The 27,138-nt window shown below is 33.6% G+C and overlaps 1 protein-coding gene across 1 annotated transcript in view; it reads right to left on the bottom strand.

Moving 5' to 3' along the window:
• Positions 1 to 784: 784 nt before the first annotated feature.
• LOC129216930 (cytoplasmic dynein 2 intermediate chain 1-like) overlaps positions 785 to 27,138 on the bottom strand; it is a 64,576-nt gene continuing 38,222 nt past the window's right edge. The window contains exons 16-21 of the mRNA XM_054851146.1: positions 18,941 to 19,007; positions 18,803 to 18,861; positions 18,671 to 18,716; positions 15,881 to 16,058; positions 14,737 to 14,806; positions 785 to 963 (exon numbers count right to left, since the gene is read on the bottom strand). Of these exons, the coding sequence (XP_054707121.1) occupies positions 862 to 963; positions 14,737 to 14,806; positions 15,881 to 16,058; positions 18,671 to 18,716; positions 18,803 to 18,861; positions 18,941 to 19,007 (522 nt within the window). The 3' untranslated portion in view covers positions 785 to 861. The remainder of the gene's footprint in view (positions 964 to 14,736; positions 14,807 to 15,880; positions 16,059 to 18,670; positions 18,717 to 18,802; positions 18,862 to 18,940; positions 19,008 to 27,138) is intronic.

Raw genomic sequence — 27,138 nt, 5'->3', positions numbered from 1 at the left:
TGTCACCCCGTGACTTCCACATCTTTGGGCTACTTAAGAGAGCATTACAGGGGACACGCTTCCATTCGGATGATAAAGTGAAGGAAGCCGTGCAGGACTTCCTCAGGAATCAGTCCCGATCTTTCTACAGCAAAGGCATCGACCTGCTGCCGCTACGCTGGGACCTGTGTTTCAACGCCCATGGCGATTTCTTTTGATTTACATTAAAAGTATTATTCTTATTCAACTTGTCAACTTTCTATTTGGGCAACCCTTATATCAAATTGAAATAAATCATAAAATGTCCCTTTTTCTGAAATTTGTAAAGTTTTTACGTGATGACATGCTGGTTAGTTCTATGTTTTCCAGTAGCGAACATTCAATGAATTAGTTGCATGTTAGAAAACGCTTATAGCAAAAGTAAAAAGAATTTTACAAAGTTTACTTTCTGCGTTTTTTCCCCCAGTAAACTAAAGAAAATTTTTCAAGTGCTGAGACTCTGGATGGCACTACTAAAAGCTGCATAAAATAGCTTTATGAGTACTAACTATTAGAAAATAAATAAATAAATAAATTACTATTACAGAAACTTTACCTACCGTTTACAGGCTCAGCCAACGAGGGCCTTTTGCCCTCTTGAATTTGGAAATAGCTGACGTTGTAGCGTTTTGAACTCAAAAACTCATTCTTTCTCTCTCCCTTTTTTGAAGGCTGATTTTAAAATTAACATCCCGACAGACAACAATCCGGAATGCTTGCTCAATGACCAACACTATTCTTTTAAATTTCAACATTTTTTGATATGATAAAAATTATTCTTTATTGAATTAAATAATTTGCTTGCATAAAAATACATCTTCATCTTTGGACAAAATAATTCCTTTACAAATTTTGCATGTATTCCATTTGAGCTGCATATTCTTTCGCTGTCACATCTGACTGATAGGCGTGGATCTCTACTTCTCCGTTGTCCTTTGACAGGATCTACATGTGAAATCAAGAATATTTCTTAATGATGATGTTTTTCAACAAATACAAAAAAGTATGAAGAACCAAATAAACAGATTATATTTAATCTGTAAGAAACTAAAAATAAAAGGTGAAAATAACTGTAGCAGTCATACAATTTGTATTAGGAAAATATTGACGGGAGGTCTAAGTTTTGGTTTCGAATTACAGTAAAACCTGTTTATCTCGATCTCTGGGATAATCCGAATCGAATTATATTTGTTTTTCTTTTAATTTTACGTTCACATACACAGTAAATTTGAAATTATGATAGCAAAAACTTTCTTATAATTATGCCAAACATTGACTCCAGTCAAATGCTACTCACATTTGAAACGGAAGACACTGGACCAACTCTTTATTGGGAAAAGATGTGAGAAATTTTTCATACATATTTTAATGTCCTGTAAACAATTCTGAACAAGCTTATTACAAAACAGTTTTTTTTTAATTGCAATACATGGTAAGTTTACCTATTTAAGGACTTTGCTTGCTAACTATCCACATCACCCCGATTATGCTCATTGCCTTTGGTCTCAGGTCTTAGTCACAGCTATCTGCTATTTTTTGTAATTTTATTTTATTTTATTTTATTTTTATTTTTATTTTTTTTTTTTACGTTGGTTTTATTGGTTGATATAATAATTTTCAATTCTGCCCGTTCGATACATACATCCAAGGAAATTATGGAGAGCATATATATTTAACAATAGTGAGTAAATTTTAAGTTATAAACGCTTGGATCTTCAGGAATTAGTAAATATGGTCCCCTGAAAGTCACAATATTACTTTCTATCCCTACTAGCAAAATTTCTTGCATCAATCTTGACAGATCTTGATATTATACTGACGGCGTCAATATTGACGTGTTTCATACTGCATAAAGCTTGCATAAGGATTAAAAAGCAATATTACAATAACAACACGTATGCAACATTGCATTCATCTTAAAATATCAATATTGATATTACCTTACAATAACAACATTGCATACATGTTGACGCCGTCAAGATGTATTGATTTCATGCTGTCGCCGTCGAGGTAATTAGTACACAATAGAACAGGTGGACCTTCGTTGATACTTGCGCATGCGCACAGTTCTTTCTACATAGCGTCTCTCGCATTGCTGGCACATCTTCCTCCTTCGACCTACGATTCAGTCGGTTCAGAGGAGCTGCACGTGGCGTTGCGTTCTTTAGGCTTCGTTAAGTTGGTTGCTTAGTTATAAGTGTGGAATAGTATTGTTTTAGGAATAACTTATGAATAACTGATAACTGCATTTGTTTATTAATATAGTTCTAAACAAGTCATATCGCAGACGATGTGCGATCAATGTTAGAAATGATCGAAAATAACTTTTTTCGTCCCTAGACTTTGAAACAAGGGACATGAAGCCCAAAGTTTCTTATTATCACTTCAATCTCATGAGTAAGATTAATTTTATTCAATGGTTATTTATGTTATTCTTTAAGATAAATTCATGTGTTTTGTCCATGGGATATTTTCAATGCTGACATCCATTTGGAAATGTACTTTATTGTATTTATGTACTTATTTATTATTTTGCTTTCTTCACTCTTAAATGTGTTATAAAAACTTCCGCAATTATTCCTAACTAGGCATTTTATGTCTTTATAATACAACTAGCAGTACCCGCACAGCGATGCCCGTGCTAAAAATTTAATGGAAGTCCGTTGAATAAAAAGAATTGACGCCCCCTCCCTCTCTGATGTGAAATGATCGTTTTTCTTTGTATAAAATGCGTACACACCTTTTCAAAAAAAAAAAAAAAACTATTTAAGTTTCTTTGGAATTTAAAACTTTTCGTCAAATCATTAAATTAGATTTACAGTTGCTTTAAAACTAGCAAAACTTTAGCGAGTAAAGCGGTTTTTACTGCAATTTTAACTATTTCGCCAAATAAACAAAAAAAGACATCAAATAATATCTTTCAAATGTAAAAATAATTCCGCAGCTCTATTGTTTATCGCCAAACTTGACCAGCAACCACGCTATCATAATCCATCCGTCTAACGAAAAAAAAACATCCCGTGGAACATTAAAAAATCATCGTCAGAAAAAAGAAGAAAATGTCGTACATTTCACTCGGATAAAAACAAATCAAAAGTTTCTTTTCTTTAAAAAAACCGCCAAAACAATGAAATACATTAAAGGTAGCCTTTAAACAATAATCCTAGACTGAACCCCTGCTCAGCGCCTAACGTGCCAAGCGACCACGCTACCGGAACCCAGCCTTTTTGTGAGTGAAACGGATGTTTTTTCTTTGGCAATAATAAATGTTTCGCCAAACAAACAAAGAGGTATAAAATCACATTAACAGTAGCTTTCAAATCTTTATATATTAAGAGCTGCGTTGCCCGGCTTTGTCCGGTCTACCTTGAGAACAAAAATTGTGTCAAGTGACATATATTAAACAATGAATTAAAAGAATAACTTAATAACTTAAAGAATAACTTAAATAAAAGAAAAAAAACACCATGCAAAATTACCCTTCAAAACAATGACGACAGATATTAAAATACTTTTAAGAAATTAAAATGCGAAAGATGGATTTTAAAAGCGTAACCATGGAAACATGAAATAAAATAAGTTTAAGAAATAAGATGCAAAGGATTCAAAAAGCGTAACCATGGAAACGCGAAAATAAAATGGTTGACAACCTGAATCAAAATGACATATTTCGAACTTTTTTTCCTTTGAAGATAGAAGCTAATTTTTTCGACCAAAGGTCGAGAGAGATCTGGAGTAAAAAATCTCGCTTTTTCCAATGCTGTCAAAAAGAAAACTGTGGGACAATTCCTTCACTTTTTATTGATAGATTTAATGAAGAAAGTTTTGTCTAAATTTCAGCTAAGCCTAAAAAAGTTCGAGCTAAAATCGCAAATTACTACCGCCGTAATTAAGTTAGAGCATTGAAATAAATTGTTTTGAACGCAGAAAATTCTACCGTTTTTAGCCATATATAATATTAATATGTGCAAGTAATTTTTCACCCCTTTAATAGCCAATAATAGGCAATTTACGTGAAATTTGGGCCTAAATTTAAATAAAAAAAAGAACTATTTATCGGATTTTTTCGAATTACAGCCTATGTTACTCAGTAAGAAAGCACCTTTCCTATAGTGAAAGAATTTTTCAAATAGGTGCAGTGGTTTCGGAGATTACCTCGAACATATAAACACACAAAGATCCGCCCTCTCTCTTTATAATATTAGTAAAGATTAGAAGCATGAATTTAAAAAATAAGTCAAGTATTACGCAAAACGAAGAAACTAACAAAGTTATTTTTTAAATTAAATTGCAAGTACTATGAATACCTTTATATGAATTTCCGATCAGATGTCAGCTTTAAGGAAATATTCTTAGGCTAGAAAACTATCTTGAAGAATAACAGAAATAATTAAAGAATGAAATTTAATTCTCGAGTTTAAAGTGAAAATAATACAAATAAATAAATAGATAAAACACCTTGCAAACGTGCTGATTTCATACTGTCATGTCAATGTATCCTGACATTTTCCTGTCATATCAATACGTATGCAATATTACAAAAGCAAGATCATCTTGCCTAGACCTTGATTTCATGCTGTCATGACAACATCTTGATATTATCCTGTCATATCAATACGTATGCAATATTACAAAAGCAGCCTACCTTGATATTTTCCTGATATTATGCTGCATACACCTTGTCAGTCAATATTGTGGCAGCCTGCTGACAGCATAAATGGAGTAACATAACAACATTGAGGCAGCATTAATGCAAGATGATTTTTCTTGCATGTCAACCTTTATGCAATACTGAGGCAAGATATTTTGCTTACTGGGTATATGCATAGAAACAAAAGCAAAAAGAAAAAAAAGTCATTTTTGGAATGTTTTGCATATGTAGATAACTGGTGTGCCATTTGATGCTGAATGTTGTCACTTTACTTATCATTTATGTGCATAATATATGACTTAACAATCTAGTTATAAGGCTGGGAAATATTTGGAAATTCCCTGATGCTTCCCTGCTGATAATAAATTTATCATTCTATTGAAGTTCATGATGAGGTAAACATATCTTTTATGAGATATGAAAAGGATTCAATGCACTAAGATTCGAAATTTAAATCATCTAACTCAATCACTTTCTTTTTGGCTTGTACATTTTATTTTATTTTTCTTCCTGTGTCTTAAAACCATTTGCACCAATAACACATATAAGCAAGCAAATTTTTCCAGTTAGTATTTCAAAAATAAATAATATAAGTTTATATATTTTCATATTGCTATCCCATTTGCATCATTTAGTGAAATATGATTTATTAAAAATGTGATTTCTTCAACCAATGCACAGAGCCAGATAAAAATATACAGTATCTGCAAGCTAATCATTGTCTATCACGTAAGAAAAAAGAAAAAAAACAGAAGAGGGAGGGAGGGAAATTGTCCGGATTCAAAAAAATAAATAAATAAATAAATAAATAAATAAAATAAAATAAAAATAAAATAATAATAATAATAAAATAATAATAATAATAATAATAATAAGAAATAAATACTTGCAAGTATATTCTTTGAGGTTACGAGGAACTAATTTTCATGACAATTTGCATTTGTAAGGCCATCTATTTTTCGGAATTATATCTCCAATACAGATCATACATTGGTGGGACTTTTCTTAAGCGGTCAAGTCAAGAAATCAATAGGATACCCAAATTTCTGAGAATGAAGGAAAAACTAGCAATTTGCTGCTTCTTGGAAATTCTCTGTCGAGGGAGGGGATAAAAACAAGTGCATTAAATCACGTAGCAAAAGTGTTATTTATGACGATGAGAGATACCACTAGGAGCAAGTCCCCATCTGCCTTTGGTCCCTTAATAGCCCAATGCACACAAGGATATCAAAACTATACCGTATTTTCGTACGTAAGCGCCGCGGCACTTCCGATAAAAAATGTTTATAAATCGCCGATGCGGCGGATACAGCAGGTGCGACGCATATGGTGTTTTTTTTAACTTTACAACATTTAACAGAAAATAAACTGTGCTGAAAAGAAAGGAAATGGAATGTTTGGAACATTCTTCGAAATGATCGGAAATGTGCTCAAAATGAGTTTTGAATAAAAAATAACACAGCTTTCCTTTTGAATTTCTGGTAGCATTATTAAACACGTTTTTGTTTCCCAAGCGATCAACTATGCAAAAAATTGATGAATTCATAATTGGCGTATCCCGCCTTTTTCGCACAGTTTAGTTTCCACTATAATTTAAGTTTTTAATCAACGGGAAGACAATAAAAAATTATGCCAGAATGTGTTTTTTTTCCTTACATTTTTAGTTAAAAGGATTGAGCTAAAATTTGGAAAAATGTTCAAATTTTCGAGTATAGATCGGGAAAATTTGCGAAATTTTTATTTCGCGGTGAAGTCCGAATCTCCAGCTTTAAGCATCGTTTTTCGGACTAAGGTGCTGAAATTTAAGCGAGTTTATCCTGTATTTTTTTCAAAGTAAGTTCATAACTTTTTGAACATCCATAAAGGCGATCGATCAAAGTTTTTTTCATGCGCAATGTCAAAATTTTCAGCAGCGATACGAAATTCGGCAAAGTCCGTGTTTGTCGGATTTAGGGTAATGGGTAATTAACTATCAGTAAGTAGTTAAGAAATTCTTTTTTTTAAATATTTAATCTGTTTAAATTGCGTTCTAAATATCTTTTTTTTTAAATGAACTAACAGAAACAATTTTCCTTTCACATTGTTTGTTAAACTGAAAGTACGGCGCTTATGCCGGGTGCGGTGCAAACTTCAAACAATACGGCAAGTGAGAACTTGTTGGCCCCATATGATAAGCTTTAAAGCCACAGAGGTGCATTTGTGATTTGATATGAGCACGAAAAAAAAGAGGAAAAAGGGAAATACAAAGCTACATGAAAAGAATTGCTCGGTTGTCACCACTTGATGCATAGAAGAAAAGGGAAGATTAACGTTTTAGTAATTTTTTAACAGAAGGAAAAACAGGACAGGTGGAAAAATAGAACTTTACTCGCGATAATGGCGAGATGCGCATGTCCGCGATGAATTTATCCGCAAAGCAGCAAATATTCTCCTACAAAAGCGAACGTATCTGCGTCTGTCTACATTATTTAGCAGGGTTGGCCGAATTAGACCCAAGTGGGTTGGACCCAATGGCTTTTTTTGAAAAACCCCATTTAAAAAAACCCATTATTTAGCACACTTTTGGATTTTTTTAAATTTTCTGAGAAGTTTAAAAAAAAAAAATTAATTTAAATACTTTCACAATTGAAACTTCTTTTTTATTTGTTCTTCACCACAGACAATGGACATAAAAAATGAATTTTGAACTTCAATAGTATTTCTTAGTTCTTAATGGCATTTAAAAAATACTTCAAATATTTTAAATAAATGTATTTAACTTTTTTCTTTAACTGGTCAATAAATGACTCAAATTATCTTGACCAAGTCCTGTCACGTCTGATTTTCTCAACATTTGTAAATTGTACAGAGAAACTACTCTAGTTAAAAGGCTTTCATGTAAATTATTTTCTGCTAACCAACACGTCACAAATCTTGAATAAACAAGGTATATTTTTTAGAATTTAACAGGTTTTTCAAACGGTCGACAGAAAACAGAAAGGGTTGCACAGTATTTTCATTATCTTACGAAAACGTTTAATATTTCTTACTCTGTACACAGAAATAGAAAAACAGGCAAAATAAAATTCAAAGAAATGTCTTGACTAAGCTGGAACTCCGTAAAAAGGGAATTAAACTACTTGAGGTTCTACAGTAGTTTTGCATAACAAAATGAAATAAAATAAAGTAAAATGCAAAAAAAAAGTAGTAATTAAAAATGAACAATAGATTTTATCACTCGAGAAGTAACTTTGCCTTAACTGTTAGTAATAATGAAAATTAAAAAATCTGAAACTTCACCATTCTTGGGTTTTGTTCCTTGTTGTCTTTTGTACTTTTCTTCAGAAAACGCTGAATTTTAACTAGTTTTCCAGCTTTTTTTACCCGAAGACAATTTTTGTGCTATGTCCATATACTTATGCTACAATATGCTACAAGTACCCCCCATTTCCCCTAAAAAAAGACAAAAAAAACCACATTTCTTTTAAAAAAACAATTTTAGTTGGGTTTTTTGTTTGAAATTTATTTCAAACAATTTAAATTATTTAAAAAAAACCCAAGAAACCCTGGGCCCATGGGCTTTTTTTAAAAAAAACCCGGGTTTCTGCCAACCCTGTTAATTAGCTATGCTAACTACGTTTTACATTAGCAATATTAATTTTAAACAAATTAAAAGTAAAGACGGAGAAACTGAATGATTGTCACGAGATGCGCGTGCTCGCAACGAATGTATCCGCACAGCAGCGAATGTATCCACCTTACGCGCTTGCGTATATACTATGTATTTATAACTTTTACAAATTAATTAAATAATATCAGTTTAAAACAAATTAGAAGTAAGCAATAAGAATTTGAACGATTTGATTATCACGAGATGCGCATGCCCGCAGCGAATGCATCTGCACAGCAGCGAATACATCCACCGAATGCGCGGGTGTATATGTTGGCATAAATATTATTTTATTTTTATTCTCGGTCCACAGCCGATAATTTAAAGAAAATAATTTAAAGTTAAGTGTACCTACTTTAAGCCCAGTCTGGTAAAAGTAGAACTTGTCAACTAGTTGATGCTAACACTTCAATCGACAATTCCCCCACGCCATAATTAATGGCGACTGTTTACTGAAACCATTGAAGATTGCATGTCTCGATGTGTCGATTCAGAAAAAGTTGAGTTGTCACCTAATTGATTCGAATTAATTCCACTTGTTGACCGCACGTGCTATGGAGAGGAGTACGAATATTCGCGGCAGTGGAATAAACAAACGAGTGATGGTCGAAGTAGAATTTAGTGTGGTGACGTCATCGAGGCATGGAATCTCATTGGTTGATAAAACATATATATTGTGGCGAGTGGCAGCACTCGGGGCAGCAGTCTCTCTTCGCTCAACGATCCCCAGTTGTTGTTTTGATCGTGAAGCCTAGTCCGGCTCACGTGTGGGGGGGGGGGGGGTTTCCCCGCGATGCTAGCGGGGTTTTTTTTGTGGTATGTGAAACTAAATCTTCCAAGTCCTGGAATTAGTATGAGTCCAGGTGAAGAAACACTTGTGTTGTGTCCGGCCAATTAATATTGCCGGGGAAGTGAGTTCCTATGTGTCTACCTGAGAGGTTCACCGATCTACGAACTGTCTAATGTTGCCTTTCCATTACGGACATTCCTGAAGTGTGATCCGGGCGACCTTTTGTGTGTCTTCAAGTTGATCCTTCGGACCGGCCAGCGACTACATCGACATTTTGGTGACTTTTTCCTTTATTTACTGGAACCACTTTTGTTATGATATTTTGGGGGTGTTATTTTATGGGGATGTTATAAAAATTCTAGTCATATTTAATCAATGTATTTTTCTGAAACATGTTTTTTTTTTGCTTGTCTCCAACTTGACATTACACGGCCAGTTAATGTTGGCTTAGTTTAAATATCTTAACTTGGATTTTAATCTTAACTTTAATTATGCCAACAGTATAATATACTATCTTGTAATAATTTTTACAATCTAAATAAATAATATCAATATCAATTTAAAACGAATTAGAAGTAAAGATATTATCTTTACTTCTTATTCGTTTCAAATTGATCTTCAATTGATCTAATCTAAGTAATGAAAGAGTTGTTATCACTGTCAAAACGGCAGCCCAGACAAATAACCTGGGGATTGTGAATTTATTTGTTGGGAGCGACTGGTGCTACGTGTTTGTAGGTAGCTCGGAAATTCATGTTGGAAGCAGTGGCCGCTCGTGGGAAGGGCAAGAGGAGGCTCGGGCCCCCACACATTATTCAGAAAATAATTTATAACTTTTTATTTATTTCCCCACCCCTTTTTTTGTGCGTGCATGCTTGAAATTAAAAAAAAAGAAAAGAAAAGAAGATTGTACTTTATTTTCCTGCGCACAATTATCTGTTTAAGAAGTGTAAAATTAATGAGGGGCGGATTATACGCTGCCGCTGGTTATCTGTGTTTTCTTTCCTCTCAATGCATTGAACCTCAATACAGCAGGATTCGCCGAGATCGTTACCCTGCCTGTACGTTGTTTATTTTACATGTCTTGAATGTTCTTAGGCGATTCAGGCTATATAAAATAAACAATATACAGAAAGGAAGAAGCCTTCAATTGCACAAGATTAGACCGTTTGCTCCATTCTCGACTCTTTGTCTTCTAATAATTAGCGAACTATAATGACAATTAAAAGAAGAAATCATTATTTTTAGATTATTTTTTTATATTAGTTTTGAATATACCTTAAAAATTATTACTTCTTCATGTTTTTAATTTAGTTGCTAAAATTGTATGTTAAATCAAAATTTCATTTTTTGCATCGTATTAGCTGCGGATTATATGCCGCCGCGGATTACACGAAGATGTTTTTTTCTTCAGTTTTCTGTAATTTAGCTTTGTTTAAAATAAAATTGATTTTACTCATTCAAAATCATTAGTTATTAAAAGATTAAAAATAATAGTGCTATTAAAAATATTAGATTAATATTGTTTTAAAAATTTTATTAATTTATTTTGAAAAGTCAGGGGTGAAAGTACCCCTGTAAAGTAGTTCTGAAAGGCATGCTGCAGCACCGGAAAGCATACTGGATATAAAAGTGAGATTAATAATTTTTGTGATGTATTTTGTAGCTTTTCTCTACCTGATTAATCAAATTTTATTTTTGAAAATCAGGGTGCGAAACCATGCTGACCATGCTCACCATGCTGACATCATGAATATAAACATGATACTAATATTTTTCATGATTTACTTAGCAGTTTAAGAAATGTGTAGCTTGTCCTGTGTTTAAAATGAATTTAATTTTATTTATTTAACACAAATAATTATTTTAAGATGGTTTAACTAAAAAAATATTAAAAAAATTTTCTTCTGTTTTTCCCCTTAAAAAACCGGGGGGGGGGGGGGTGAGTGCAATTATGATCTGGCAACCTCATTTTTTCAAGGCACGAGCCACCACTAGTTGGGAGACTTTTAGTGCAGAAGGAATCACGATTTTGTTCGTACCTTTCGCTTTCATATTATATAAAGAAAGTAACCTCCAACTTTCATTCAAAAATAAAACATTTTGGTGTTGCTACATAAAAAGTTTGGAAAGTTTACACTTTGGGGGGTGAGTGGTACAGTAATTGTTCCAAATTTTAGAGTGTGAGTTGGGTTATCAGGAAAAAAAGTACCCAGGAAAAATCCAGAAGCAAGTGAGTTTGAAGTTTCAACAATGATGAAGCGAAGTAAGGTTTGGGAGCAGAGGCAGATACAGAAAAATCTTTTGGAGGGGGCCCGGAAAATTGAATAGCACCCCCCCCCCCCCTCCGCCACATACGATGTTTCATAACAAAGTTTTCATTACGTTATTTTTTAATGTTTTTATTTTTTTTTAGGATCCCTTCAGGCTTATGATCTACTTCTAAGTACATAAATACAGTGAAACCTCCCTTAACAGACACTCCCGAATAACGGACACCTCTAATTAACGGACATTTTTGCAAGTCCCAGTCCCTCAATATAAGCCATTCCATGTAATTCACTCTGAATAACGGACACTCCGAATAACGGACAGTTATTTCACAAAAAATTTCCCTTGCGATCATAGCACTTCCGTTTTTTTTTTCTTTTCACAGAATATCTTAGTAACTGCTTGCATTACAAAGCTTTTCATCCTCCACAACTGATATCCCCCCCCCCCCGTCATTTCCTTATCACTGTTTCTTGGAATTAAAAGGGAATTGGAATTAAATGAGCAGAGGCAGCGATTGGGGCTTAAAAGTTGGGGGCAGAAAAAAAAAAAGAACTAAAAGGCATGGTACTTTTTGCGGGCAGCAAAAAATGAAAAAGAAAATAAAAGTCATAATTTTGTAACCGCTAGTTTTGAGAGTATTGAAGCAGATAAGTGAAAACTGATGTCAGTCTAACAATTAACGTACGTTTTTTTTCAGATTTTAATGAATTTTGTACACAATAACTATTCAAAAGTTACGATAAAAATGAGGAAATTGGGCGCTTTTTCTAATTGGGGCTCTCAGGAGATGCAATTGAGCAGACCGGCACCGGTAGTAGTCGGCTTTATGGCGCCGTGGTTTCGTTGGGTTGTTTAATTTTTAAGACATGAAAAAGAGTTGCCCATATTCAAGGTCATATTGCCAACTGTCAATCATGCATCATGCAATAGTGATACTCGAGATAAAATAAATAAATTAACCATAAAAAGTGTGTGTGTGGGGGGGGGGGGGTTGCTCCGCCGAATCGCCGCCGTTGGTAATGCAAAAAAGAGATGTCAAACTGTTTTAACTGTTTACTTTAATTGATTAAATGCTTTTTAAGACAAGTGTGTGCTGTCAGTAACCTTTATTAAGAAAAAACAGATTAATTACACGTGACGTAAAATGTAGTAAACCTTTCGCAATTGTTTCGATTGTGTTCTAAAAAGGGAACAACAGCCCATTTTGAAAAAGGTAAATTAAGTAGTTCCTCCTAATAGGGAACACCTCCCAATAACGGACAAAACTTCTGGTCCCTTGACTGTCCGCTATTGGGAGGTTTCACTGTATCATGCACTAATATACTTTGAATGTGGAGGTAAAACATCTTTAACGTTTCAAGCCAATTAAATACATAACCAAATATAATGTCACCGAGATGCTATACAATGAGCTGTTTTAATTAGGAACATTGTCAGAATGATTATAACTCAAGGGAAAGGTTATTCAATAAACCTCATTTGACTTTTTATAAATTATTTTATATTTTAACTAAAATATTATTTAATTGAGAAAATCATAGGTGTGTTAAACATATAAGTTTTATTAAAGAATTCAGGACTATTTCTGTGTGAATGTTAAAGCAGTCGTTGATTTGTTCTTGGAGCCATGATACAGTTGTTGAGACATGCCATTTCCATTAATGACACGATTTTCCCAAGAAATTACCATATGATTTCTTTCATTTTGCATTTTTAATAAGCTGAAAAAGAACTCTATTAGTTTGCAAATAGCTTCCTGGACCAAAATAACTCTTTTAGGCACGCCTACACATTTTTTGAAGAATGTTAATTACCGATTCCATCAAAGAAGAATAAATGGACGAATCGCGATATTACGTTCCCTTGAATTCGAAACCAGCGAGTTAAATGTATAAATGTATTCTGCTACTCAGGGCCTCTGACTTCAGTATTACTTCTTTAGCAAACAAAAAAGCTTTTACTCAAAATATGCTCTGCCTGTTTTGTGTTTTTTTAATTAACTATTTAAAAAAAATGCATGTGTTATAACCAATTTCACATTTTTTTGAACTCATTAAAAAAAAAAACCATGCAAGTTTGGTTAAAGTGAATTCAAAATCCCCCTATAAAATCCATTTGTATATGTCATTCAATTTTCACCATAGAACATGATGATAATGCTTTATGGAGAACAATACTGCTACTATTGGTTGCAGAGTTGCAAATTCTTGAAAAAGTCTCTCCATTGGGAACTAAGTTTTATTACTTCTCCACAGTATTTCCCTTTATGAAATGTAGCTCTGTTTCTAAAAAACTCATCAAATATATTTTTGGAGAATTTTTACTCTTTTTTTTTTTAAATCAATTGGGAAGAAATTAGTTCTAAATTGTTTTTGGAAGCTGCAACGTTGGCGTCGGCATTGGTTAAAAACGTTTTTATTATTTATGTAAACTAAGTACTGAAAGAAAATATACTAAAATGTAGAATAGGAAACAAGCAGACAGGATGACCTTAAAATGACCAGGTGGTTCACCGATCGATCACAATCAAAGTAATGCCCACCCCTGACTTAAACCTTTACTCACTGCAAAGTATATACTATAGTAAGGTATTTTGATTAAAAGCTATATTGTTGATGATTAATCTCTTCTCTGGAAGTAGGTAAATGAGCATCAAGTAAGGACTCACTGCCAAGATGTTTCAATACTTCAAATAAATAATATTGGTATAAAAATAGGACTTTGACTGTTTAACTAACAATTAACAAAAAACGTATTTTTAAAACTTGAAGGTAGGGGTGGGGAACCCCTGAGAAATCAATGCCTTTCCATACATGTGGCAATGGGCTTTGCTGCTTTTTGAAAAACTGTGCATTAAGTATATAACCCTTTGAACCCCCCCCCCCCCCACCTAGAAAAAACTGAAATGACTGGCCACCCTGAAGGGTCTGTGCTATAAGTTGCATTATCAGTAGCCAAGCTCAAACGAGCATGACGGACCTGTAATTTTCCACTCGGCAAACACAGAGGTAAAAATTATTTTCATCAAAAATTCTTTTGTATTCCAAGTAATTCTTCCACATGGGTAATTTGATAAATAAAAATTAGCATTCCATGTACATAAAATTAAATGTGCTTTCTTTGTGCATGGAGGCTTTTCAAAACATAAATTCTAGGAAAATTGCCCGAGTTGACTATTCCCCTATACAGTTTTGCTCCAAATGTATAACAGATAATGTAACAATATTTTTTTTGATAATAAAGGAATTAACATATTGCAGCTGGAATTATAGGAAGGAATGAAGTACAAAAATGCAAAACCTGTTGCGGTAATTACATGTTCAGTTGTACATAAGATAGAAAAATAAAATTTACCATATTTAAGTTTTGTCTGGAAGTCTTGCCTTCAGAATTCCTTTCGCTTCTAAAAACAAACCATGTTATTCTGGAAGAGAAAAACTTGCTCAGAATGCAATACAGTGTAAAATGCATACAAAAATATTTTCTCTTGTACCACATGCCACTCATTAAAATGGTAAAATATTCAAAAATCTAACATGTCCATCTCTGAAAAGTTGCAGCTTTCTCTTCAGTTCATGAAATTTCTTTGTGAACAATGAACATTATTTTATTATTATTATTAACTAGCTGCATTGCCCGGCTTTACCTGGTCTACCTTGAAAATAAAAATTGTGTCAAGTGATGTATATTCAATAATCAGGCATAAAAAAGAAATAAAAAACGTAGTGATTTCCCTTCCAAACAATGACGACAGATATTAAAATACTTTTAAGAAATTAAATCCAGAAAGATGGATTTAAAATACGTAACCATGGAAACACAAAATAAAATAAGTTTAAGGAATTAAAATGCGTAAGAAAATGGTTCACAATTCGAATGGAATCGAGATTTCTTAAACTTGATTTAAAAAGGTTTGTAACTTTTTTTCCTTTTGAGATAAAAGCTTATTTTTTCGACCATAGGTCGAGTTAGATCTGGAGTAAAAAAGGTCGCTTTTTCCAATGGCGTCAAAAAGAAAGTTGTGGGGCAATTCATTCACTTTCTATTGATTTATTTAATGAGGAAAGTAGTGCCTAAATTTCAGCTAAGCCTAAAAAAATTCGAGCTAAAAACGCAAATAACTCCCGCCGTAATAAAGTTAGAGCATTGAAACAAATTACATAGAACGCGGAAAATTCTACCCTTTCTAATGATATGTAATATTAATACGTGCAAGTAATTTTTCACCCCCCATTTGAGAATTTATGAGTAAATTGGACGTAAATTGGAATAAAAAAAGAACTATTTATCGAATTTTATTCGAACTGGTCTGCAAACTTTTTCAGGACTTAAAGGAACAAACTGTGAAAATTTCATAGAAATCGGCCGGGTAGTTCTCGAGTTTTGCGAGTTCAAACACACAGACGCTTTTTGGGGACTTCATTTTATACTATGTAGAGAAGAAATTTATTTGTCTGTATGAAGAAGAGTTTTTGCAATTTTCATAGTAAATACATACCTCAAATCAGCGAAATGGTAACTGCGAACAGGAGCAATTGTATCTTTCATTATATTCCACATGTACAAAGTGGAGGATGTACTGAGGACACAGAAAACCGCTGGATGAATGGTTGACCAATGGAGAACATTTACTGGATCTCCCTTTGCAGCCTGAGGAAGTGTCAGAAGTGGACGGGCTAAGGAAAGATAAATGCTTCAAAACAGGGAGAAATTGAGAACTTTCATATCTGGTTTTTCATTTTTCCTTTCTTCTATATCTAATATATAGAAGAAAGTATTGGATTCGTGCAAATTTTCGAATTTCGAATTTTGACGGATTCGAACGTTTTGAGGTGTGCTGAGTCCATTTCGACAATTTTTGGAAAATGTCTGTCTGTCTGTGTGTGTGTGTGTATGTATGTATGTGTGTATGTATGTGTGTCACGTCTGTGTGTGACCAGTTTTTTGTGGCCGCTCTACAACAAAAACTACCGCATGAAATCGAACGAAATTTAGTACACACATGTGCCCCTATGTGAACTTGTGCCCATTAGTTTTTGGCGCGAATTCCTCCAAGGGGGGTGGAGCAATGGGACGTTTTTCGAGTTACGCGTGCTTGCTATTCCTCAGGAAGTTACTGGCGGAATCAAACAAAATTTGGTCCATATGTTGGTATTAACAGGAACAGGTGCTGATTCAATTTTGGTGTCAATAACTCAAACGGGGGTTGGGCTGTAGAACGTTTTTTGTCGTCAATTGTGACTGCTGTATTTCAAGAAATAATGAACGGAATGAAAGAAAAATTTATCGGCAAGTAGCCCTTAGTGGGTATAAGAACTGATTTTATTTTTGTGTCAACAGCTAAAATGGGGGTAGCGCAATCACCCGTTCTTTTTTTCCATTTTGAGTGCCCTATCTCAAGAAGTAATGCTACGTTCTGGTTGAAATTTGGAATATATGTGAATCCATATGTAAACAGGCTTTGGTTCTATTTTGACGCCGATCGCTCCAAGAGGTGTTGATTTTTTTTTTTTTTTGCGAATAAAAATATTTTTATTAATGCAACAATAAGAAAGATAAATCGTAATAGATTGTCGTCTGCGTATTTCTCGTGATTTTAATTGTATGGAAATGATAGGAAATATTATCTCAATGATTTAAAATTTTGAACTGTTGCCATCTTATGTTCGTTAACAAATAAAATATTTGTAATTCATTCAAGCAAGGCTTTTAAAATAACTTTCAATTTTCGCTCTTTGCTTTGCTTTTGCAATAATTCAGACATTGGGATAGTCGTCAAGTTTTTGCATGTGTCATTTTGTTTTTGTTGGGAATATTGCTTCCTCGTCAAGCATGGGGAGGGATCAGAAAAAAAAAGAAAAATATAGAAGAAAGTTTCGTGATGGCCACAACATACTAGTTTTTTAAAGGGGTTTCAAAAGTGTTTTCTTGGATGAATTAGCAGTGGTAACTTCTATAACATTTCCAAAAAGAAAATGACTCTAAAACGAGGTGCATATGAACAGGTTGTGGGTGTTTATTCACTGTGGTACTTTTTTTTCTGTTTCAGCCCCTGAAAAACCTGATGCAGAACTGTAAAAGTTCTTCCAATTTTCAAAATAACTACATATGAGGCCCCTAGTTTCAAAACCGGATACTTGCAAAAAATTCTATTTTTTTTTTTTTTTTTTTTTTGTTAATCTTGTAGAGAATCATAAGGCCTATTTGCCTGCTCAATATTAGGTCCAAAAACCGCTTCTTTCCCCCTTGAAATGGGGCGGGAAGGTCTGCCTCAGTTTCAAAACCGGACTTTTACATCTCCTGTAAAATTTGGTTTTCTACAAGTATCCGGTTTTGAAACTAGGGGCCTCATATAAAAATTAAAATGTTTTTAATGTCATGGGGTGCGGGGAGTACAAAATGCTGGTTTTTGATGATTCTTTGAATTTTTGAAAATGTCCACAAGATATAACACTTATGCGTGTAAGAGGTATTCTTAAAACGATTATTTTGGATGATTCACTTTAATTTGCGTTCATCTCTGCCAGTTTTTCTAACCTTTCTACCACATTTACTTTGGTTATTTTTTATTTGGTCAATCCTTCTATATTCTTTTAAAATCTTAAAGACCATAGGTTGTAAAACATTCAGTTGATCTGAGATGAATTGATTTATTTCTAACTTTAAACAATGATACAGTAAGCAACTTTGATGTTTATGACTTATGACCCATTTTCAGCAAATGAATAACGTAAAATTTTCCAGGTGTCACGTTAAACTTGTTGCAACCTATTAGTTAACAGGAATGCAAATATGTTTACTGCTTTTCAAATTCACATTAAATGATACTGATTTTAATTTTTTTGACCCATATAAATATTCAACATAATTTTCAAATGTGTTAACAACCCTTAAATTATTAAAATAACGTCTGCAAAGTTGTTGAAACTGTTTTACCCACTCATTGATAACATGTTTAACTTTGTTTAATTTGCATGTGTTTATTTTATGGGATTGATTGACAAGTTTTGTTCAAACATCTCTGATATTCTATTAAGTATTTTGAATTTTGGAGGTATGCTGCTTAAATGAAGTAATGAATATAAGTTTGATGTAACTATCAAATTTATTTAATGTATACCTTATACTACATGAACTTGCATTTGAGCACTTTTAAATCAATGTCATTTTAACAAAACTATGTTTCTCAAGTGCCGTTTAAACTTCAAAATACTTGCTCAAGCACTGATGTCACATTTGAAATAACATTTCAGAAATTCTTTTAATGGAAACAATCACTGGAACTTACCAAATTTTACATTAAATAATTTAACACTTCCATCACTGCAGCCAACCTAAAGAGAAGACAATAAATTGGAGTTTAATTTCAGAAACGCTTTTTGGCATGCAAGTGGATCACAGTTAAAAATGTTTTGCTCACCAGAAATAAATCTTCCATGCATGGAGAGAAATCAAGGCACCGGATTTCAGTAGAAAAAGCTGTGGAAGTAATGAGGCTTTAAAAATACCAGTAAATGCAAGCAGAGAAGAAAAAAAAATCACAGGAAATTATGCTTACTGGGATCGCTCAAGTAATATCTAGGTTCCACATTGCCAGAAAGACGTGTAACATGCAGACAAATACCCTGAAACAACGGCTTTTAAATAAACGGGACCACATAAGCCATAAAAACAGTGCCGAAGAAAATGTTTAATTACGTATTTTTGCAAAATGATGAAATAATTAAAAACTACCATGAGCAATTTGAGAAGTTTATCGCAGTGATTCCCAGCTTTTATGATCCCATGCCTCTGCCTAGAGGCTGACTGACACCTATTGCCCTCTCCCCCTTTTTTCCTTGAAAAAAACCATAAGTTGGTGCTAGTGAACAATGATGTTATTGAAAATAAAAAAAAAGTACCTAATTTTAATTTGAAGTAAATTGTATATAATAAAGCAGTTATATCCAAGCACTTTTAAACTTAAAAAAAATAATAATAATAATAATAATAATAAATAAAAGTAGCTTTTTTATACGGTGTTTTAAAATCATTTTTTCATTTATTTTACAAAACAGATAGGTATTTGAAGAGAAATACATAACTAAAATCATGATGTACTTTTCCAAAACAGAAGTAAATTTTTTATGAAATTATTTTCTTCCTTACATTTGAATATAGGGAACTAAATTTACTGACACTTAAGATTAAAAAAACTTGAAAATATGATAATTCATAAACTTGGCGATGAATGATAAAATTCTTCTTTAGGGTGCAATTGAGGTGTGAGGAAGGAGCTGCTTCTAATTGTTTATTTTTTAACTTGTGAATAATTGTTAGAACTCTGAACACTCGGTTTCATATAAGTTTTCAATTTTGATATTCACTGGCTTTTTATAACAATTATTTTCCCTTTTAAATATTCATTGCCCTTCTATCGCCCATCAAGAACTTATCAACTCCTTGAGGTACCAAATCGATCCTTTGGGGACGATTGCCCCCCGGTTGGGAACCACTTATCTAAATCGATGCGTAATATTTACTCCATTATTGGTGTCTCTGTGTAAGAAAATATACTAAACCAAATAATTGGTAAAAAAGAATATACACAAGGGATAGTCAAATTCAAAAACATTGTGTTCTAACAATGGACAAACAAAACTTATAAGAACAATTTAAAAATGCATTAACTCAATCAAGCACCACTTATATTAAATACACTTCAAGCACTTTAACCCACAATGATCTGACAGTATTTCAAGTTTCACCGAGACAATGACTATGATGAAAAGTATATTTTCAGAAACTACGACTTGGGACTTTTTTAGTAGCAAATTTAAATATAACCCGTAGCAGGGGAGGTGAAAAAATGGGACATAACAGGGGAGGTGCGGTCACACAGACCGCGCTACTTTTAAATTTTTTAAAAATCATGTAATTGAACTAATTTCGTGTAATTTGGCATAAATGTTCACTGAACCATTTTCTGCTAAGGGAAAAAATCATTTTTGCGTTTAAAAATAAATTTACGCTCTTTGAGGAAATTTTTCCGGAGCATTAAGATTTTTCGAAAAAAATGGTAAGTTGAAATAAATTATTTAAAACTCGTAATAAAAACGAATATAGTATTTATTAATGAATGTACCTTGGCTATTTAATATGTAAAGAATATTTCAGTACCAGAAATTTCGACATTGCACATTACAAAAAATTTTTGACAGTGCATGAATTTGGACAGTTTTGCATCATGTTTTCTACAGTGATTCAGTCCTCATCTTCCCTTAAACAATTACTACAAAGCTTTTGTGTGCATTCTAAGCAAACAGGGTATTTACATGATAAACATAAGTATGATGTTTTCCTTTTCTTGAATATATCTCCGCTGACCTAACTTGAGAGCCATGAGTAGTAGGGCCAAAAATAGTTACACAGCCGGGGAGGTGCGGTCTCTCAGACCGCTACTGAAGAATGTAGCGGAATTTCTACCAGATGCACGTGCCAAAAAATACAAAGAAGCTAGGAGGGTGTTCAAGTTCACAAAACGATAAGCTATTGGGAGAAACCATTCGATCTGACCAAATATGAGTTAAGGGGTGGTGGGGTAAACATTCGAGCGGTCTGTGAGACCGCACCTCCCCTGTTAAGGGTTAAAAAAAAAAGAACAAGATTTTTAAACTAAAAGTTTAATATGAGGCGTTTCTAAAGCATAAAGAAATATAATCATCAAGTTTCAATTTTTTCCCTAAATTTAGAGATATTAACATACGTCACACTGTGAAAGACTGAAATAGTTTTGTCTCATGTTTGTAAAAATTAATGACCGTCCCAAGCTACAGACTTTTTCACCATAAACGATTTATGAAAAGTTAGAATAGTTGCTGCACAAAAATAAATTGTTTCGGGGAAAAATGCGGAAAATTAAAAAGATGGAAAGACAATATTGACAATGAAGGAAATTTGCATGATTCTTTAATATCAAATACAGTGAAGCACTGTTTATACATTTTTGAAGGAACAGTGTGAAAAAAATATATAATAGGTACACGTTAACATGCACAGTCAATTCGAGATAACTCGAAGTCCGATAACTCGAATATTACTATAACACGAAATTTTTATCGTCCCGGTCCCTTTGTCTTTAATTCCATGCTAATTATTCTCAATATCTCGAAGTTAACTTCCTTTAACTTGAAGTTTTTTCAAAGATGACTCGAAATTTATTGCGGAAGAATGGAAAAAAAAAAGAAAGAAAGAAACAAGTGACTATGAGAGAAAAATTCATTCACCTTCAATTGCAATTCCTGCATATTAGCATTCACTTGCGTTTCCTGCCTGTTTTCTTTTGTTGTACTGTACTGTTTACACTTAGACATGTTGCTGGATTACAAATCTACTTTTAAGCTCTCAAGTTGTCAACTCAACTGATTGTACCTTTATTCAAAGGCTGACCTAAGTTAAGATGTGTTGGCCAAAATTGCCAACTTCGATAGCTCTAAGCCAAAAAATGCACTTAACACCTTGTGCAAAAAAACACCTTTATTAGCGACACTCTGGCGCTGCAAACAAACACATTACACTCTCAAAGAACAGAACAGAACTTAACAGACTGAATTAGCCAACAGTTATAAACTTGGGCCGCGTAGCGGCGGTTACAGCATTTTATGCTAATTTGCATAAACATACCGCCGGCCTTGATAAATTTTACAAAATTTTCAAAAAGTTAATCATTCATATTAAAGAAAACTTCATAAAGAAATCAATGAAAAGAAAAAAAAACCAAAGAGTCCATCACAAAATATACAATAATATAGCACAAATACAAAATAACACTAAGCACAAATCAATTTTCAATTGGTAAAAGAGCAATCTTGGTTACCGATCTTTTAAGTTCACCTGTTGCAGTTCGAATCTTCACAACTCTAACTTTATCATCGGAACCTTTATGCAGTTTTATAATTCTACCAATTAACCACTTGCAACATGGCAAATTGTCTTCTTTTATTAAAACTAAAGAGCCCAATTTAACATTATCCTTAGCAAACATCCATTTTGAGCGTTGTTGAAGTGTGCTTAAGTAGTCCGTTTTCCATTTTCTCCAAATAGTTTGGACTACCTTAGTGGTTCTTTGCCAGCGGCTTAACCTATTATCATTTATATCAATTAGTTGAGGCTCTGCTATTGCAGAAATTGGCCTACCAACTAAAAAGTGACCTGGGGTTAAACATTGAAAGTCATCATCATCATTTGACAAGGGAGTAAGAGGTCGCGAATTTAAAACCCCTTCAATTTGAATAATTACAGTTTCAAATTCCTCATAAGTGAGTCTTAAATTTGACATTACCCGTTTCAAATGGTGTTTAACAGATTTTACACCAGCCTCCCAAAGTCCACCAAAATGGGGAGATTTAGGAGGGATGTACGACCAATCAATACCTTCAGAATTAAAGAAAGAAGCTAATTTTTCATCTGGAAAATTTATCATACTATACCACTTTTTTAACTGAGCATTGGCTCCAACGAAATTGGTCGCATTATCTGTAAATATTCTGGAACACTTTCCGCGTCTAGCAAAAAATCTTTTAAGAGTTGCTATTAAGGCATCTGTAGTTAAATCTGAGAGCAATTCAAGATGAATTGCTCGGGTTACAAAACATATACATACACAAATGTAAACTTTATTCAGAACACCCTTTCTTTGATTTTTAAACTTAACGTAGAAATGACCGCATAGATCCAATCCCGTGTAATTAAAGACATAAGAAATGTTTACTCTTTCACTAGGTAAGTTACTCATAATTTGAGATGCTAAAATAGGTTTACACTTAAAACAAGTAACACAGGAATGAACACATTTTCTAGCTAAATTTCTACCTCCTAAAGGCCAAAATTTTGTACGAACAACATTTAATAAAGCTTGCGGACCTGCATGCAATAATTTTAAATGATAAGTGTAAAATATAATTTCACTCAACTTAGAGTTTTTTGGCAAAAGAATAGGACATTTATGATTGAAAGGCAAAGATGCTTTTTCAAGCCGACCACCTACTCTATGGACACCATTTTCATCAATAAATGGATTTAAATTACATAAATTACCTGCCCTTTTTGTTTTACACTCATCATTTAAACATAATTGTGCTGCTTTAATAACTAAAATTTCAGCATCACATATTTCTTTTGAAGTGATAACTCCAGTTAATTTATTATCTTTACTTTTCAAATTATGAATAAACCTACGAACATAACAAAGTATGCGAAGAATTTTGTCATAATTATTACTTAATTTTAAAAATTCATTTACAAAAGAAAAATCACAGTCATTTTTTAACTCTACAGTAGGTTGGTTTTCAACAGTCAAACATTTAATCTCTTTTAGATAAGATTCATCATCAAGTTCCACATTTTCCTGATCGAAAGGAAAATTAGGAGTGTCCTGCTTTAGAAAAGGTGGACCGTTAAACCAAAAGTCATTATTTATCAATTGTTCAGGGTCCAAACCACGCGATACCAAATCAGCCGCATTCTCCTCCGATTTTACGTGAAACCAACGATTGATATCTGTCAATCTCTGAATTGTAGCTACTCGTGAAGCAACAAAAGTTTTTAACTCACATGGTGATCTTTGTAGCCACGCTAGCACTATAGTACTATCAGAGTAAAAGTAAATCAAATTATCCTTTAAGTTGAGAACTCTTAGCACTTTTGTCACCAACTTCGCTAATAGCACTGCTGCACACAATTCCAGCCGTGGAACTGTAACGGTTTTAATTGGAGCAACTCTGCTTTTGCTGCAGAGTAATTTGGAGCAGGATGAGTTTCTTGCATTAGACGAAACCATATACACGCACGCTCCATATGCACTTTCTGAAGCATCGGAAAAGCCGACAATTGTCTTGACAACTGGAGTTTCAGTCAGAACATATCTGTCGACGTAAACGTTACTAGTTTTCTTCAGAGCATGAATAAACCGAAGCCATTCTTCAGTTTCTTTTTTAGGTAGAAATTCATCCCAGTCTACTTTTAACTTCCATAAACGCTGAAGAATAATTTTAGCTTTTGTTACTATGGGGCCAAGCAACCCCAATGGATCGAATATCCTCGCAATTTTAGATAGGACAGTTCTTTTCGTAACTTTAGGTTGATCTTCACAGGATAAATTAAAAGCAAAAACATCATTCTGTGATTTCCATAACAGTCCTAAAGTTTTCGTGTCGCTCAGCTTATCAAAATCGTAGCAATCTGCATCTGATGATGTATCAATCAACTCTGGATGATTGCCGCACCACTTGTGAAGATGCATTCCACAACTTCCTAACAGTTCTATAATTTCCCCTTTAAGATCCTTCGCAGTCTCTAAATCCGCCGCTCCGGTCAGAACATCGTCCATATAGAAGTCTGACTTCACAATGGTTGAAGCTTTTGGATACTGCTGTTCCCCATCTACACTTAACTGCTTGAGACATCTCATGGCGAGGTATGGTGCGCTTGTTGTACCATATGTTACCGTACATAACCTATAAGTCTTGACCTCTTCACTTTTAGAATTTTTCCATACAATCCTTTGCAAGTCACGTTGACTTTCATCCACATTAATCATTCTGTACATCATTCGGACATCTGCAGTAAATGCATAGCGATGAGTCCTGAACCTTAAAATTATAGAAAACAAATCTTCTTGGATAACTCCGCCATTCATTTGCAAGGAATTTAACGATTCCCCCGTAGAAGTTATCTGCGAGCCATTAAACACTACTCTAAGTTTTGTTGAGTTTTTCTCAGGCCTATAGACACCGTGATGAGGTAAATAATAACACGGAGTAGGGTCTTTAATTTCCATTACTCTTTCCATGTGACCCAAACGTTCGTACTCAGTCATAAATTTACAATACAAATCTGCGAGCTTTGGATTTTTGTTCAATCGATTCCATAAAGAATTTAACCTTTTTATGGCTATTTGTTTCGAATCTCCTAATAACCGCGGATCCTGTTTAAAGGGCATTTGAACTACAAACCTTCCCGATTGATCTCGTTTGTGAGTTTTTAAGAAATGCTCATTGCACTCAATTTCTTCGGAACTTTTAAATTGATCTGTTTCGTCAATACTTTCTATTTCCCAGAATTTTTTAATTTCCCTACTTAATTCGGCCTCATTAATTAACCCGCAATGCAAGTCTTTAGGCTGGGAATTATCTTTAGTACTACCACCCACAATAAAGCCAAACACAGTATTTTGCAATACTAAATTTGAATTAGGTACATGCAATTGACCAAATCTTAATAATTCTAAGAACACTTCTGCTCCTAGTAGCAATTCAATTTTCCCTGGCCTATTAAACTCAGAATCAGCTAAGTTAACATTCTCAAATATTCCCATCTCCGAGATAGTTACATGACTAACAGGAGTAATTTGAGTTATTTTCGGAACAATTAAAAAATCCAAAACCCGAGAATAACCTCCACCCTTGTTACGAATCACAGCTGACGTTTTAAATTTAACATTCATTGACACCCCAGTCAAACAAGATACCGAAACATTTGCTTTTACTTTCCTCAGTTCTAATTTGTCCGCTAATTCGCAACTCATAAATTGGCTCTGCGAGCCACAATCTAACAAACACTTAGCAGGAAAGAAATTTCCAACCTTACTTTTGATATAAACAATCGCTGTACTTAATAAAACTCTCTTCGATTGAAACGATTCGTTGGAATACCCTGCAAAACTTTGCTTGTCACTAATTGGTTCAAACGGACTCGCATCTACGTTCAAATGATTTATGTTTGATTCTAGTACGACCCCCTGGGAAATCTCGTTAGTATTTATTTCCACTGCGTTCAACTGACCTCGCGAACCAGTAAGCAAATTAGATTTTTTCCCGGTATCAAAACATAAAAGAGTATTATGCTTTTTATTGCAAATATTACACATAGATTTTGAAACGCAATTTCTTGACGCATGATTTCTATCAAAACACAGAAAACATAAATTGTGCTTCTTAAGAGCTTTTACTCTATCTCTTACGTTTAATTTAAGAAATTGATAGCAAGAGGAAATGTTATGATTTCCTTTACCACAAATTATGCACTTTTGCAAAACTTTATCCACTACACCGGAAACCATTGCGGCCGTTTTTGCCTGGTTTTGTTTAACATTTACATTTGTTTTTGAAGCATTTAAAGTACGCGCATGATCTTTCAAAAAGTCTAATAATTCCGATACCTTCGGCAAATTTTCTTTTTTCAGATTCCTTTCCCACCATAGCTTAGTGTTTGAATCTAACTTTTGACTTAAAATAAAAGTTAGAATTACAGACGAAAAACCATCTACCTTTTGATCCAACATTTCTAAAGACCTCACACACTCAGTGCTTATATCTATTAAATTTAAGATTGCTGCGGCAGATTCATTTTGAATTGCAGGAATTCTAAAAAAGCGCTTTAGATGAGCATAAACTTGTTCCCGGGAATTTGAATAACGTTCCTCTAGCAGAGACCAAGCTACTGCATAATTACTATCTACAATTGAAATCGATTGAACAATCCGAAAAGCATCGCCTTTCAACGATGATTTTAAATACTGTAATTTCATTGCATCAGATAAATTTTTGTTCTGATGAATGCTTGCTAGAAATATGTCTTTAAAGGAAAGCCACTCGTGCAAATTTCCTGAAAACAGCGGTAAGTTCATTTTAGGCAACTTAACACTTGTCTCGGCATTCGAGTTCAATTCAACCCTCGAATTGACCTTAAAGTCACTTTTCGCTTTTGAATGCTTTCGGT

The sequence above is a fragment of the Uloborus diversus genome, chromosome 2 (genome assembly GCF_026930045.1).
Source record: "Uloborus diversus isolate 005 chromosome 2, Udiv.v.3.1, whole genome shotgun sequence".
Classification (NCBI taxonomy): domain Eukaryota; kingdom Metazoa; phylum Arthropoda; class Arachnida; order Araneae; family Uloboridae; genus Uloborus; species Uloborus diversus.
This window is presented reverse-complemented; position numbering and strand designations above follow the sequence as displayed.